Source organism: Prionailurus viverrinus, chromosome B1 (genome assembly GCF_022837055.1).
Source record: "Prionailurus viverrinus isolate Anna chromosome B1, UM_Priviv_1.0, whole genome shotgun sequence".
Taxonomy (NCBI): domain Eukaryota; kingdom Metazoa; phylum Chordata; class Mammalia; order Carnivora; family Felidae; genus Prionailurus; species Prionailurus viverrinus.
The window spans coordinates 102,051,015-102,068,390 of NC_062564.1; the positions used below are offsets into that span (position 1 = coordinate 102,051,015).

The 17,376-nt window shown below is 36.9% G+C and overlaps 1 protein-coding gene and 1 long non-coding RNA gene across 3 annotated transcripts in view; one reads left to right on the forward strand and one right to left on the reverse strand.

The window, feature by feature from the left end:
- The window catches only part of LOC125163953 (uncharacterized), a 145,307-nt gene that overhangs the window by 64,643 nt on the left and 63,288 nt on the right, over positions 1-17,376 (reverse strand). The window lies entirely within an intron of this gene.
- Positions 8,548-16,703, forward strand: IL21 (interleukin 21). Its single transcript, XM_047856300.1, has 5 exons — positions 8,548-8,832; positions 8,941-8,976; positions 13,299-13,454; positions 15,245-15,322; positions 15,419-16,703. Exons 1-5 carry the CDS (start codon positions 8,665-8,667, stop codon positions 15,440-15,442), a joined length of 462 nt encoding a protein of 153 aa, XP_047712256.1. The 5' UTR covers positions 8,548-8,664; the 3' UTR covers positions 15,443-16,703.

A 17,376-nucleotide genomic window follows, 5' to 3' on the forward strand; every position in this document is an offset into this window, starting at 1 on the left:
CTCTCATTACCATGAGAAGGCTTGAATAACGTGGAAAATTAAATAGACGTAAATCATTTAGCTACATTTTTGGCTATGAAACTGTCAAGATAGCTGATTTTCTGATTGATTTTTCTATGCTATTCAAGACCCAAATGATTGTAGGAGTTTATTCACTTTTTTCTTTCTTCTTTTGTGAATATAAAACATCAGAAAATTATTGTCAAGTCTTTCATTGGACTAAATAATTAATAAATCAAAGAGAGGCAACTGGTTATTCCAACCCAGATTGCAAGCTGATTATTTAATTAACCCAGACAAGATACACATTTACATCCTGGATGCCACCAGGAATAATTTTGCAACAGGACTCCTTACCCCACCTTATCCCAAATCCATGTGTTTGAAGCATCATCACTGGGGCCCAGTCCTTTCATGGAGTATCATGAACTGCACAGACTGTTCTGCTATAACCCAGTGTTATTGGCAATGAAGGAAGTTTCCTGTTGTGGAGAGAAGTGGTCAGGCTCTATAGGCAGTTCACCCAATTGTTCAATGTTTCACTAGAGTCTTTGTGCCTTGATTTCCTTATCTGTAAGGAGGGATAATCAGAGCACCTACTACTCACAGTGTTGCTCTAAATGAGGTCATGTCTGTAAAGCACTTAGCTATATAAGTGTTTGTTCTAATAATTATTAATATTACTATTTTTTTGATTGGTCCAAGGTCTCTTCCTAACAGGAGCTACCCTTTCCCCCTTTATTAGCGGCAGAAGAATCTCTCAAGTGTGACTATTTCTCCATTTAAAGGGTGATTCCTTTGAGACTTTGAGCCCTGAGCCTTTTCTGTGACAAAATCTCAGAGTCTGTTTTCCTTCCTCAGTTACTCTTGTTTATTAGAGCTGTACACCCTGTACATGGAAAATTGATATTTAAAGAACTAAAGTAAGGAAACTGTCCCAAACATTCAGCACTAAAATGGCACTGAAAAATACTGGTTTTGATGCCCCAGATGCCATTTCAGGATTCTTGGGAACCTTGTCCCCCTGAGTGTGCTTTAAGATTGGATTTAAATGTACAAAATAATTATAGATTATGTCTAATACTTGTTCTAAAAATGAATCCATGAATCCATCTATACAGGGGGCATTGTCTATAGATTGGCTAAATCATCTTCAACCATATGGGTATTATTTTTCAAAAAAGTATATAGCTTGTCTAATGATTAATTATGTGCAAATTCATTTAAAAGCACTCCTGAGTTCATAGGGACCCCCTTGGCATTGGAATTACACCAGCAAGATGAACACTAAAGCAATTACTACCATTTAGTATTATGGAAAGTAAGACATTTTTGATATTAAATAGGAGTTCATGTCGTAAAACATGAGATGCTCAGATGTAATAACATAAAAATTTTAAATTTCTATATGGTAAAAGGTACCATAAAGGAAATAATATCAACATGTTTAACATATTTTTAATAGAAAAAGAGCCTTACAAGCAAGAAACAACCCAATATATGGCAAAGAATAGGAACAAGGATGTTCACAAAAAGGAAATAAGGTGATAATAAAGATATGAAAATAAGCCAAACTTAACTATTGATCAAGGAAAGACAAACCAATGACAAGATACTATGTTTCTGCCCAAGCATATTGGGAAGTATTAAAATATTCATAACATAAAGTATTTGAGAGTGGAGGAGCAAAGGAAACTGTTGTTGGTGGGAGTGTAAATTGATATGGCATGTTGGAGAGCAATTTGGCAGTTTCTATCAAATTATTAAAAGGATATAATCTTACCAACTGGAAAATGAAATGTGGGATATGTATCCTAAAGGGATATATTTCACATATGCTTAAGGATATAGATGTTCATCAGGGAAATACAAATCAAAACCATGATGAGATATCACCTTACACCTGTCAGAATGGCTAAAATTAACAACACAAGAAACAACAGATGTTGGCGAGGATGCAGAGAAAAGGAGAAAAGGGAGCCCTTTTACGCTGTTGGTAGGAATGCAAACTGGTGCAGCCACTCTGGAAAACAGTATGGAGGGCCCTCAAGAAGTCAAAAGTAGAACCACTCTATGATCCAGCAATTGCACTACTAGGTACTTTTTTACCCAAAGGATACAAAAATACTGATTTGAGAGGCACATGCACCCTGATGTTTATAGCAGCATTATCAACAATAGTCAAATTATGGAAAGACCCCAAATGCCCGACTGATGAACGGATAAAGAAGATGTGGGGTGTAAATATCTATCTATCTATCTATCTATCTATCTATCTATCTATCTACACATACCATACACACACACAATCGAATATTACTCAGCCAGCAAAAGAATGAAATCTTGTCATTGGCAGCAGCGTGGATGGAGCTAGAGTGTATTATGCTAAATGAAATAAGTCCGTCAGAGAAAGACAAATACCATATGATTTCATTCATATGGAGAATTTAAGAAACAAAGTTGATGAATATAAGGGAAGAGAGGGAACAGAGGGAGGCAAATGATAAGAGACTCTCAACTACAGAGAACAAACTGAGGGTTGCTGGAGCGTAGGTAGGAGGGAGATGGGCTAAATGGGTGATGGGCATTAAGGAGGGCACTTGTGATGAGCACTGGGTATATGTAAGTAATGAATCACTAAACTCTACACCTGAAACTAACATTACACTATATGTTACTAACTAGCATTTAAACAAAAACTTTAAAAACAAAACAAAACAAAACAAAAAATAAAAAGTAAATTTGCTTCAGTATTGCTTAAAAAAAAAGATATAGATGTTTAAGAATGTTCATTGCAGCATTATTTGTAGGAGATAAAAATTGAAAACAACAAAAAAATCTATCAGTAGGGCTATGAATGAATCAATTATGGTATACAGCCATACAATGAAATATTAATCCAGCTATTTAAATAAGATAGCCCCATATATGAATACTGTATGGGCTGCTGTCCCTGACATATTGTTAAGTAAAAAAAAGAAAAAGTTGTAGGATATGTATAGTATGATTAAATTTTTATTAAAAAACATTTTTTATGTCTGCATCTCTATTTCCATATACTTCTATCTCCATATATAATTCTAATTTATTCAATACTATATATCTATATCCTTTGATATTCTATGTACATAGGAAATAAGTCTATAATGATACATAGTAAACTCTCAAGAGTGTCCCAGGAATGAAAATTGGGGAAGGAAAGGGAATAATTTCATATTTTGCTTTTTACTTCATACATATGTACTTTGAATTCTTTGTTTTATGACACAGATGTATTACTTTTGTAACCAGAAGATGAAAAGTAGTAATTTTCCAAAAATGATCCTTATACCCAGAAACAGAAGTAACTGTCCAAAATGAGGCCTGTCTTCAGTCTGCAGACTTCTCTCTATGAGATCCTGCTGTTGCCCCTTGAGAGAAAGTTGGGGGGGGGTGGTTCTTATTCAGGTGATTAACATGGGCTCAGTAGACACCCTAAGAAGAGGACACATGAAGACCAATATTGCATTTAAAAAATTTTTATGATCATGTGTTAGGGGCTGCAGGGCCAAGAAAGAAGATGTTTATAGCCACCCATAACTCTAGAGAGGAAGAGAATAGTGTTTCCTTGATCATAGACATTGGACAGGATGCTACATGAGGCTGGTGGAGCTTATCACATCTCCTGATGTGAGGCTGGTGGAGCTTGGTTGATGGAGTGAAGGACATCTGATCTCTAGCCTCACTGAGCCTATGGGTGTCATAGTTATCTAGAGACCAGCCTAGGGATGAGCCATTTGTCTAAATACCTTTAGTTTGAAGGAGTGCTACATATTAGAATACCTTAATATTATTCGGAACAATGGAGGCCTCCCTTCCCAGAGCTTGCTGTGGAAAACATCTAATTCTACCATGAGGGGACAAAGCAAGTGAAAACAGGGAGTATTTGACACATGATGATCACAAGGAAAGGCTGCAAGACGGGACAAGGGAGTTGGGCCAAATAATATCCAGCACAGCTTTGCCCTCGCAAAACCATGAACTAGCAGCATTCATTTTCAGACTTCAAGTCCTCCTTTCTTTTATTCCTCTTACCCTCAGCCTGTTCTTCCTGGCTGGAAGCCTTCCTTCAGTTCCCAGGCTTCATTCCTACCCAGACCAGGAAGTCTCTAAGCACAGACCATTAGATAAAATGCTTAAAATATGTCCATAAATCCCCTTGGGGGGTGACTAGAGCTTCATGCTTTCGTGGTGATGACCTGGGCTATATTCCTGGAAAGAATGCATGTAGTAGAGCCCACCGCCTCATTGCAGGGCGCCACATTAACACAGAAGCTAAGTAAAAGCAGTGTGCTTGCTATACAAGTATGCCGTCCAGCCAGACTGCTGCGCCTCAGCTTTTCCCATAGAAAGTCTGGAGCCGCCCCACACTCACACAGTGGTGTATGTACACAAAAGAAGCATGGATCACTCTGCCCTTCACAGAAGTCTCTGGAGCCTGAAAAACAAAAACAGCAGCTGTCTGGTATTTCCTTTGAGAAGTGGGTGAAATTTAAGGTTTTCCTCTTCCCACAAACATAAATGCTGAAGTTTTCAAATAATTTCAGGAGGTTTATGGTCCTCTGAAACACACTGATAGTGGTCCCTGGACGGTGGGGCGGGCGGATGTCCATAGATGCCAAGAAAAACTCTCTTGTGCTAATGGGGAAGGACCACGGGAGGAATGGCACCAGGGTTTTAAAATACCTGAGCTCAGTTGGGCCAAGTATAAAACAAGAAATAGTTGGTTTTTCATTCTCTCCTTTCTTCCATCATCTCCCTTTTTTCTTCCCCCTCAAGAATAAATCCTATATCCTAGACTCGCTCTAGGATATAACTCGTTGCTGTTGAGGCTTAAATGTGACCTCTTCCAGACAAAATACAGTCAGTTCTGGTATAATGTGACACATACTTTCCTAAAAATCATTGCGCTGTACAACATTGCACAATAACAACCACAGAGCTTACGGGGAAAATGAAATTAGGGGCACAATACTCAAAAAATGTTGTCAGTGACACTTAAAAAAGACAATAGGAACCTAATAAAAAGGGTAGCAGTTTTACACATGTTAAATAGTTAAGAAATACATAAACACTACAATAAATATGGCACCTTACCTAGAAAAAGACCTGAAGTTTGCCCATGGAGTTGAGTGTGAGAGCTATCAAGAAATGGCAACAGAGGGTTTTTGAGCACAGAAAATTATAACACCCGAAGTGGATGAGTATGGCTCATGATATACCTGGTGAATCAAGGCAGCTGGAGGATGTTTGCAGCATTTGTGTGCATTCCTATACAGTTCAAGTCAGCTGGAGGCAGTTTCTGCATTCAAAGATGAAATCACACATAGGCAAACACAAAATTCTTGTTATACTCAAATTGTTCCCTGGTATATTTAATCAGTGGAATAAATTCCCATTTTTGATATGTGCATTAAAGCAGGACTGACTAAAATCTAGGTTATAAAAATGATTATAATTTAAAGAATAAAAAGCTATTAAGACCCCAGTGGAATGATGCCATAAAGGTAGCAGTAGGGTTATCTTGAAGCAGAGGATATGTAACTCAACTAAATGTGAGTCCCCTTACTCCCACCCTAAATTCCATCTAAACATAGTGATACATTCAAGTGAAATGCAACTTGGGTTCCATAACTTGGAAACATACTGTCATTCCTAAGCAAATCCTACTTGGTGCTAGGAAGAACTTGTAACAATACACACCAGACTTCCTGAAAGTCCTCATTATACATTTTTGTCCTTATCATCCCACACCACGTGGTGGCCAACACCAATCTTCCTTCCATCTTCTCCAGCATTTCTTGTCCCCTCTATGTGCACTCCTCAAAAGCCCAGAAAACAAAATCTCAACCTTTACGGGTTCTCTCATTACCCCTTCCTCTCTTTCCCACCTTTTTCCCAAGAGTAAAAACTCTATACATAGGTGTATTACTTTTCTATTGCTGTTGTAACAAATTACCCCTTAACCAGTGGCTTAAAACAGCACAAAAGTTATTCTTTCACAGTTCTAGAGGTCAGAGGTCTCAAATGAGCTTTATGGGGTTAAAATCAGGGTGTTGGCAGGTGCAGTCCCATAGGCTCCAGGGGAGAACATGTTCTTTGCCTTTCCCAGCTTCTAGAGGCTGCCTGTATCTCCTGGCTTCTGGCTCCATATCACTCTGACCTCTGCTTCTGTTATCACATCTTCTCTGACTCCTGACATGCCTGCCTTCCTTTTATAAGTACCCCTGTGATTATATCACGTATATCCATACGTGGATAATGTGGGCTAAACTCACATCTCAAGATCATTAATTTAATCACATTTGCAAAGTCCCTTTTGTTATTTAGGGATCTATAAAGGTAGCATATTCACGGGTTCTAGGGATTAGCCTACCACACCAGCGATAATGTTCAAAACGCTTCACAACTGATATGCCACTTAAGGCAGGGTGTCTAAAATGAGCTTTATGGAACTAAAATCAGGGTGTTGGCAGGCTTCACTCCCGTAGGCTCCAGGAGAGAACATGTTCCTTGCCTTTCCCAGCTTCTAGAGGCTGCCTGTATTTACTGGCTTCTGGCCCCATATCACTCTGACTTCTGCTTCTGTTATCACGTCTTCTCTAAGACCTCAGAAAGATCTTAGGTCATAATGCTGCAGCAGGACCCTGGAGATCCTGGCATGCTGGTTGATGAATAGTAGAGAGGGCTGGGAGGTCTCAGAGAGGGACTGGGATTTGTAGGGTGTTGGTGAGGCACTCTGGGGCTGTAAGGAATGGTTCTCTCTAAGCAATATGAAAGACTTTCCACTTTGTTACAATCAGCACAGTCACACCAGTGCATTTTGGCTGACCACTGACCTGCCATGCTCTTCCTTATCCACAATCAGTACACAAACTTTCTGGGATTTTATCATGTGCTGTATTCACCCCCTTTACCTGGAATGTCTATTTAAGCCTCATCACAACCCAATGATTAGTTCTACACTTATCTTCCTTTTGCAATAACATACCTGGGGTCATATGTGCTATTAATTGCTAGGGCCTGAATCTGAAATTAAGCACTTAACTTTAGAAATTGAGCTCTTAACCATTGTGGTTAGTGTTTACAAGGAGACTCTTTAGGCAGATCAAGAAAGCATGTACAAAGACTGTGCAGGCAATGTTGAGTTACCAAGTGACAACATGTAGTCCACATGCATTTCATAGGTTTACATAGAACCCTCTCCTACAGAATTTAATGCTTATTGGGAGGGCCTCTTGATCATACAGTAAGAATTCTTACCTACTTTGTAAGCACTCAACATGTATAGTCTTAAATTGATATCCTGATAAAAAAAACAATTATAGTGAAGCAAATCAAGTACAAACTCTAATTTACCTTGTCTACATACAGCCTAGAATAAAGCATGGTTTAAGCATGCAATGAAATAGATGAAGAAACAAATGAATAAGTAAAATCCATAGTCAAGAGTTTTATTTGTAAGACCTAACTGACTGTGGTACAAAACTACTTCTGGTTAGAATATTATATTTAACTTTCTCAAATAAGTAGAGCAGTAGGAACAGAAGCAGCAGCAGAGAGAAAGATGATAAAGCCACTAATGGACTTTGAGTCTTTTGTAACCTCTACCTGGTCATAGTTAGAAATGTGTTGCTCATCCCTTGTCTCATATCTAAAAGAAATAAGTAACACTACCCCCCCCCGCCATAATAATTTATGGGTATTTTTGATTTTGCTGTTGAAAAAGTTTTTGGTTTGGACAAGAATGAGAATAAGTACCTTTCATTCATTTAATTGATGCATTGTATAGAAGAGATGGACATCAGAGAGTTTTTTTGTTGTTTTTTAAATGAAGGTAGAGTGAGATCCTGATTGGGAGATGGCATGAATTTCTTTACAGTCTCTTAGAATCATTTATGACACACATAAAAACCAGATTGCTAAGTAAAATGTTAGGAGCCAAGATTAATGTTATTTAAAGATGCTCTCAGGGAGAATTGTAAGCAAATTCTACTTTCAACTCTTTAACCTGATTAAAAGCCTAAAATATTCTTGCTAGTTTGGAAAATACCCCTGATATTTAAAATTTCCTAAAATGTAGCTCCCCTCCTACCTTTACGATGGAATACTGGATGATTTCAGTCAAAAGACATAGTTATTACTATAAGAAAAAGTCCTGCAAGAAAGCACATGTTGCCACTTTACTCATTATTGAAGTGCCCTTATGACTGTTAGAGGGAACAGGTAAGATGCTAGGGGAGGCAGAGAAAGAGAGATCAAAGTGTTTTTGTTTACTTCTTTGAAGTTTTGTAGTACCTACTGTTTACCATGCACACTTCTTGATTCATGCTGAAAATTGGAATTCACCCATTTCTCTTTTTCCTGTCTAAGATGCAGATGGGGCACATTTCGTTGACTCCATCAATCCCTGCCCCCCACGCATTAGCACATGCACACGTATACCTAGCCAGTGGAAAAGAAAAAAGAGTTACTCACATTCATCCATTTTACAAAGATTTCCAGGCTGCAATGGGAGGGCTTTACCTCTCCCTGAAGGATGAATAAATAGGTAGCTTTACTGACAACCTGTTCACAGTCAAACTGCAGTGAAAACTGAGACCAAGGTCTTATCTACTGGCACTTATGAGATCCAGTGCTGGCAACATGGAGAAGATAGTCATCTGCCTGATGGTCATCTTCTTGGGGACAATAGCCCATAAGTCAAGCTTCCAAGAGAAGGATCTCCTCTTGATTAGAATGCGTCAACTTATAGATATTGTTGATCAGCTGCAAAATTATGTGAATTATTTGGTAAGGCCATACTTATCACAACAAAATTTAAATATTATTCTTCAATTAATATAAAAGGTGCTTTTTGACTTATAAAAATAACCCAGAACTAATTTTCTTTTGCTCTAGGAACCTGAACCTCTGCCAGCTCCAGAAGACGTAAAGGTAAGACCAGTTGAATTTATTTGTGATAATATTTGTGACACAAGTTTTTAAATCCAATTAAGAAAGCCATTAACATAATTATCTAGGAATATACTTAATTTCCATGAATTGGGGGGTTTAATAGTTGGTAAAATAGTTATTCCTATTTTGGTCAAATATTCATTGATTTACCGGCAAGCCAATCATAAAAACACCACATAACTTATAAAATATATTTTTATCTCCAAATACCTCTAAGAGTCCTTCCAAGTAGCACTATTGAGACAGAATAACAAAACTAGAAAATAAATCTATTCTATGATCAGTTCCTGAATAATGACCAACTAATTAGATTTTAAGAGCCCTTGTAGAATGACAGTTCTTGAGCCCTCCTTTGCAAACCTACCTAAGAAATATAGACACACACCGGAAGAAGCAGAATGCACCTTTTAATAACAAGAAAGAAAGAAAAGAAAGGAAGGAAGGAAGAGAGAAAGAAGAAAGAACAAATTACAGGAACAGCATGGAAGAATGGTAGTATGGAAGTCAAGGCTGTCCTTTAGAATATAATTCCCATATACCTTGGCCTCAGTGAGTCTTGTCTTTGGCCTTTGGAGAGATCTTTCAAAAGGGCTTTTTTCAAAAACTCATCCCATTCTCTTAAGCCATTTAAATCCCTTAGGTCCGAGGAAGAAAAGACCTAGCACATAGTTCAAGAGGGCTGCGTGCTGGTCTTTTCCTTAGTAACTTCGTTCTAGTCTTCACATCTGGTACCCTGAGGATAAAAATGTAACTGGGGAAACGTTTTCATTGTCTCAGACCTTTAACTGCATAAATTAGAATAACTATAAAAGTGCTACCAGTAATTAGGACACTACAGAGGAGGAGACATATGAAGATACATTGCAAAGAAAACAATTATCGTAAATGACTATGTGTAAAAGTTTAGAAAGTGAATGAGTCACAACCATTGCTTTTCTCTAAAATTCACTCTCTAGCTCTGAACCTAACCACTCTCATTTACTAGGTCTTTTTCTAATAAGCAGCATCTAAAATGAAAGCAGCACATTCAGCTTATTGGAAAGCCTTTTCTAATAAGTGAGAATATTTCTTAATTGATGACCTAATTATCAAAACATACATTTTCAGCATCTCACGCATTTTGTTTAACTGCTGTGGTTAGAGTCCTTTTGGACTAACCCTGTCTATAACTTGCAGAATAAGAAATAAGAAAGATTTCCCATTTTCTAACTTGAGTTGATCCAATGGGTACTTCCTTCATTAAATATCTATGCTTTGTTAAAGATAGAGGCTTTTTACCTTACATCATAATGAGAAGATTTCATCTCAGTGACAGTGTATCTATCTGACAATCTTATCAAACAATGCTTGCTATGATACAAGTGAGTAATGGTATAGCTAAGATCTTTAAGCTATGCTGGCAGGCAAACTTAGGAAGAAAATAATTCAAGGCCACAGTAGCATTATGTCAAGTTTTTCAGGGCTAGCATCAAAGCAGGGCCCATAAGAGATTTAAAAATAAGGAAAATAAATTTATTTACATGTTCCATGTAAATGTTGATACATTGTGATTATCTCAGATCCCTTATTGGCCTTGCCAGGCATTGTTCTCTTTCTTATAATTATATAACCAGTGATCCTCAACTGGTAATGACTTTGCCTTCCTGACAACATCTGACATTGTCTGGAGAAATTTTGGGTTGTCACAGTTGTGTGTAGGGGAGTGCTTTCTACTCGTCAGAGATGCTAGTAAACATTCTAGAATGCACAGGACAGTCCTAACAACAAAGAATTATCTAGCCCAAAATGTCAATTGTATTGCTATTGAGAAACCCTGATATAAACCTAGTTTGCCTTTGGGACAAAGGTATCTTGCCCAAGACTTCCTATTGTGAGTGGTCAGGCCTTTCTGTGAGGGGGAAAAGTAGGTTAAAAATAAGCTATAAGGAGGCAAATATTTTCAAATATTCAGCTGTAAAACAACAAAGCCAAGCGTGCTTCCTTGCAAAAGCAGCAGTTGACTGTTCTCTGTTTGTTACTCTTGCTTTTTTGACTTCCGTACTGCTCCCTCTATTTTGCAATAATATAGGACACACAACTCCTCATTTTATCATGTGTTGAAGGATGAAGGAATCAAAGCCTTGCCCTCATAGTTTGCTGCCACCAAGGCATAGCAAAGGAAAATAATTGTTATGCTCCCAGATGGTGGTTCTACACATGAGTTTGGGTTCATTCTGTAAAGACCAGGAGTGACAGGCCATCCATGGCTGCCTGAAGCAAGGTTAATATCTCCACTCCCCTTCCCAGTGCATCTGTAAGGCAGTTGTCAGGATAGCTTCTCCACTTCTTTTCCTCTCTGAGGCTGCCTTTGGTGTGTGTCTGAAGCCCAATGCAGCAGTTACTTGTCCTGGACTGTACATGGCTGGGGACAGTTCTGCTGCTTGCAGAAAGCACTGAGCAACATACCACCGCCTACTGACACAGGTAAACAAGGAAGGGCATGAGACAGTGCAGCCTGTCAGTGTCCAGACGCCATCCAGAGGCTTTCAGAAAAGTTTTTTCAGGCATAAGCTCTTTCATTACTGATCTTGACCATTCCTGGCAATACCAAGGGAGTTCATTCGGTAGGGCCCCTATACTTCTTTGGAACGTAACTTTCTTTCAACATACCCATGTAAATGTTAACTCAGCAAAATGGGCTTCTGTGAGAAATGCTGGTTTCTCAGATCATCACGGATGAAGCAGTTAGTGTTTTCAGTTTCAGCTGGAAAATTTACCTCTTTAAATATGAATATTATTTTTTTCCAGTAAGTTAAGCCGGTTGTGGTCAAAAAGAAGAGAAAAGAAAAAACTTCAACAAACATGAGCATGTGGTTTTCAAGGAAAAAAAAGTGCTATAATTAACATTTATAAATAGTTTCTATTAAATAAGCATTTTGGCAAACATATGGAAAGGATATTACCTTGCCCTTATGAGAGAGGCAAACTGTTCTGATAGAAGGAAACCAGATAAGCTGGTTCTCAGCTTGTGGCTATGTATGCAAAGTAAGCCTGACAGGCTTGTGTCTTAATGATGCATGTTATTAATCAACATGCATATTGGGTAAGCATATGGGTTGGAAAATGCAAAGCAGGCCAGATGCTATTTTCAGCTGATTGTCCATGAGAAGACTCAGATAATTTTGTTATATGTGGAATTGCCTTTGTAGGAACTGAGAGAGATTAAGGTTTCTGGTTTCATATGGCTGTGTCTTCCATACACATTAGTGAGATAGGGATGCGACTACTGGGGTGGGGTGGGGTGTGGATAGAATAGCATGATATACACACATTGGCTGAAAGAAAAAAGAAACTTGGATACAAGTTTTTAGATCAGCATTAAAATGTTTTTAATAAGTCAATTTAAGTTTTGTTCTTTCGATATATTCCATTTTATTTTCAGTTCAATTTCTACGGTTTTTGAGTTACTACTCTCTAGTTATTTGACTAAACCAAGAGACAAGGTTTTGGTCCTTGTTCCGCCCTCTTCTTCATTCTTTGAGACACCATCCTTAGTTTCTAAGGAACAGTCCTCCATCCCATTGGTTGCACAAGTCTCAAATTCTGTTCCTTGACTAGGTAGTTCAGGCAGAATCCTACCCTAAGTGACCTAAGAGTGTGAATAGCATTTTAGAAGAGTCATGTGTAGTCTGTCACAGGTGTATGGACTCTTAGATGTAGAATATGCCATCAGAGGTAGATAGCCACTTCCTTCACCCAAAGTAGGGGCATTAACTCATTTACTTCGTTTGTTGACTCCACACGTAGTTATTGAGCACTGACTAGCAATAAGACAGGATGCCAGGTGTTGTGCAAGGTAAGACGTTGCTTGAGACATGTCACTGTTAGATGCTTCCATGAACATTGTAGAGAGAAACAAACAAACAAAAAACAAATAAAAACGATTGCTAATCAGATTATAGCATATCTCACCCAAAGCTGCAACCATAGTGTAACTTTCAGAAAATTTAGAAAATTTAGAAGATCCTGTCTACTACCCAGACCTCAAAATGGCATTAGAAATGGAAAAGCTAGGATCCCTCCTTTTGCCTGTAGGGAGGGAAATGTTGTCTCTTCCCTAATACGGGATGAAATTTTACATTGCAGGTGCCTCCTTCTAATGAGCCCAAATGCATAGGGCATGAACTCCTTCCTCACAATCTGCTGAAATAAATGTGATCTAATATGCTGTAGTAGAAGTAGAAAAAGAGGACTGGGAAGGTCATTTACTTTCTGAATAACTTTTGTTTTGTTTACATATATATAAATTATTTCTTTTTCAGAGACACTGCGAACGGTCAGCTTTTTCATGTTTTCAGAAGGTCCAACTAAAGGCAGCAAATACAGGAGGCAATGAACAGATAATCAGCGTATTAACTAAACAGCTGAAGAGGAAACTACCTCCCACAAACGCAGGCAGAAGACAGAAACACAGACCAGTAAGACTGTCATTTGTCATCTCTCTTATTTGTACTTAGTAACTACATCTCTTACAGTACATAACACACTTATACACACATTTGTAGCCAGAGATTCCAGTGCCTTCCTTCCAGTTACACGCTGTCTTTTATGGCGTATTTTGAGAAGTGAAGTCACCTCTTCCAAATCCATAGACTCAAAAGTGCCCAGAAATCCTGTTAAGAATTTGCTAACAGTCTCTGGTAGCTGGAAGAAGTTAAAATAGCCTCCCAAGGTGAGGAAGTCACTTGGCAGGAAATCTAATTGTGACTTAGGAGTTAAGTATTTTTCTTTCATCATATGGTCACATATAACTTGTATTCTTATTAACAGGAGCTAGGGCCTAGTTTTCCTATAAGAAAAGAGACAGCCTACAGGAGACCAAGAAAAATCTCATATTTTGCCTTCTTCTCTTAAAGAATATTATTGTCCTATATAATCACAGAGTCAGCACTATATTTAAATAGACAGATCTCATTATTTGGCTGGAGAATTTTAATAGTCCCTAGGAGGCCCTGAGACCCTCTTGTATATTTCTTCCTATGCCAACTCATAAGCAATGCTGATACTGTCATCACTAATTCAAGAATTAATCAAAACCAGTGGAATAACACATAAGATAAATTTCTCCAAAATATTTTTTTGAATCAGTTCTCTCTCTTCTAAGGAATTTCACATATGATTCAAATGAAACCTTAATGACATTATCAAAATTATTTTTATTTCCTTTGATTTCTTAGCCAGGTTTCATTATAAAAAGTATCCCTCTAAAACTTTCCTCAGAAAGAAAGGAGCATTTGAAACCCAATAGCAAAGACTTATGAAATGGCAGTGCGGGCACTGAGCTTTTACCTAATTAAGCACCTTTTTTGGTAGATGGGAAAATGAGACCTCATTAAGTGACTTGTCCAAGCCCTGCAAATACTAAGTTTAAGAATGAAAACTAGAACTTACATCTCCTACCTTTCAGTCAAAGGCTCCCACTACAACATCAAATGGGCTTAGAGACGTTGAATACCAAGCAATGGCCTGGTGTTTTTGTTCTCAAAAGGAATAAGGATAAAGAAGAAAATCCCAGAATTAAAAAAAAAAAGAAATACAAGCAGGCAAGACACATAAGAAAAATTGCTCAATCTTCCTATAATCAAATAAATGCAAGCTAAGGAAATCCTACTTTTTTCCAAAAAAAAATTTTAACAGTACTCAATAATAGTACGAATGCTCTGCATGAATACAGGTGGAACTTTTTTACAATATACAGCAAGACAAAAATTTTTATTCCTTTAATTTAGTAATTGTACTTCTAGAAATTTTAAATAAAGATGTATATAAAAATTATTCAGAAATGTTCTTGCATTGTATGCAATAGTGAAAAGTTAGAACACTCTATGTGCCCAAAAATAATAACAGTTTGATGGTACGTTGGAATACAGAGCAACAATTACATATATTTTTGAAGAATATTTAACAGGTAGGAAATGCTTGTATATGTTGAGTGTAAATAAAGCTAATTACCAACCAGTGTAAATAACATAAATGCAAAGAAAAAAAAAACATTGCTGGGAGGATATGCATCAAAAGATTGCAGTGGTTATCTCTGAGGATGGGGATTACAAGTGATTTTTTCCCATTGTTATTTCTTGAACAATTTTATGCACATCTCAAAATTTTTTTCAGTGAACACGGTTTATATCTCTAATTGGAAAAAGTATATTTTAACTGAACATTTTATTAAATGGGAAAAATGTTGAACTTTTTTGTTGATTTCTAGACATGCCCCTCATGTGATTCTTATGAGAAAACATCACCGAAAGAATTCCTAGAAAGATTGAAATCACTCATCCAAAAGGTATGCAACTGAAATTGTATTTAATTTTCTATTTCATATTTATCTATCCAGATTTATTCTTACATTTATGTTATTCATGGTATACTATTTCCACAGATGATTCATCAGCATCTCTCCTAGAACAAATGAGATATGAAGGTTCCTGAGGATCTAACTTGAAGCTGGACACTATATTACATACTCTAACACAGTAGTGAAACTCACTTCTTGGTATTCTAAATGGAGGAGTACAACATATTGGTGATGGGGAAAAAGACTCAGATCAGTATTTCAAGTCAGGATTATTTCCCCCCAGTTACTATACAGTTCTTCAGTTTGATCCACATGCTCTGTATCTGGTCAACTTGAAAAAGCTGTCTACTCAATTAAGTCTGATTTCCTATGTTATGGATTTCTATAGTTTCTAAAATTTTTACTTTATATTAGTGCCCAAATATGGCATTCCTTGATGGAGAGAGAAGCTTAAATTTTTTTTTAAGCTTAAAATTTTTAACCAAAAACATGGTTTTGGAATTTAGTGGTCTTATATTAACCTTGACCTTGATTAGCACAGGAATGAGGTGTCTGATGATCATTAATTTAAAAGTTATATACCTTCATTCAAGATGAGAAATATAGAAGCATAGGGTCAAGATGAAATGTTGATCTTTATTCTCTTAAGGAAATGGAAACTGAGTGTTTAAAAATATATATCTGAAGAGTTTATTTTTTATCTCAGAATAAATCTAACATATAAATATATAGTTTATTTATGTGCCAGGAGATAGCTTTACTAGATGGCTACAGAAAAAGGTCTTATTTCTTTATTGGGATTTATCAAAAATATTTAAATACTATAGATATGAATGTATTTATGGAATACACTCTTGTAGTCTTTTTTCTTTAAGTCGTTTTAACATACCTTCCCCAGTTCAAGTCCCCTTATAAGCTAACATTTTAAGCTTGTGGAAATGGCAATTAAAACGTATAGAGGGACATATTCAGGTGGTATTCTGGAACAAAATGCATTTTAAGCAAAGTCTTGTAGCTCTATTCTCAAATTGTTATAATGATTACATGGGAGCGAGCTAGTAACTCCAAATGTCTGTCACCTTTCTTCCTTTCTTTTCTTTCTTCTTTTGAAAGTGACAGACACTTTGTGCTTGCATGCTTTGCATAAGGCAAATTCAATCACTTGTATCAAATCAAAATAAGGAGACAAATCAAGAGGCCAAGACTTCTGTCCTAATAGAAAACAGACTTTTGCATAAACATTCCAATCTTTCAACCATGGATAGTAAAAGTAAGCAACCTGTTCTAACTGCCATTTCTTATCAACTCCAGCAGAGTTTATTTAAATATGAAATTAAAAACTCTAGGAAAATAAAATTTTTGCTAGAATGTCATAAGCTATTTGAGAATCTCTTGTTGTTAAAATGGCTGTGAACGTGCAAGAGGATGTGGGATGGGAAATACTGTATGTTCTGAGAAGAAATATTATCTACTTAGAAGTATTTTTTTAAAGTACAGATAAATTTATAGTTCTAAAAGATATATTAGCTGTCAATTATTTCATCAAATCTCAATGAAATGTGTCATCAAAAACACGGTATTCTACCTTAAAATTTTAAAATGTTATCACAAAGGGATCATGTAAACAATAATGATGATAACATGCATGTAGAGCCTACCTATGTGTCAAATGGTGCCAGCCCACATTATTGGGATAAAAGCAGAAAGCAGCCACAAAGTTGCCTAGGGAAGGATGAAGTCTGTATTTCTTGTTTTTGGCTTTATAGTTGGTGACTTCTTTGACACTGTGATTTTATATTTAAAATAATATATTTATTTTGGTGTGTTTACTGTTAAAATCTCTGTTCTAATCCTTTGACCAGAGATTCTACCTTAAGAGTAAAAATAATTTAACGGGGTGTTGGTTAAGAGCCTTCACTAAACTGAGTTTAAAGACTCAGGTAAAGATCCTAGCAACACTCCAAGAAAAGCACTGCATTGAAATAAACAAGATGAAGAAGTAAGACATGAACAGCTCCATCTTCACTGCTCTGTGTTCAAGA

What these genes read in the sequence shown, in the direction of transcription:
- IL21 (XM_047856300.1), top strand. Translation starts at nt 8,665, where the DNA reads ATGAGATCCAGTGCTGGCAACATGGAGAAGATAGTCATCTGCCTGATG. An exon ending in AAAATTATGTGAATTATTTG is followed by an intron (nt 8,833 to 8,940) that starts GTAAGGCCATAC and finishes CTTTTGCTCTAG; the next exon opens with GAACCTGAACCTCTGCCAGC. An exon ending in GAAGACAGAAACACAGACCA is followed by an intron (nt 13,455 to 15,244) that starts GTAAGACTGTCA and finishes GTTGATTTCTAG; the next exon opens with ACATGCCCCTCATGTGATTC.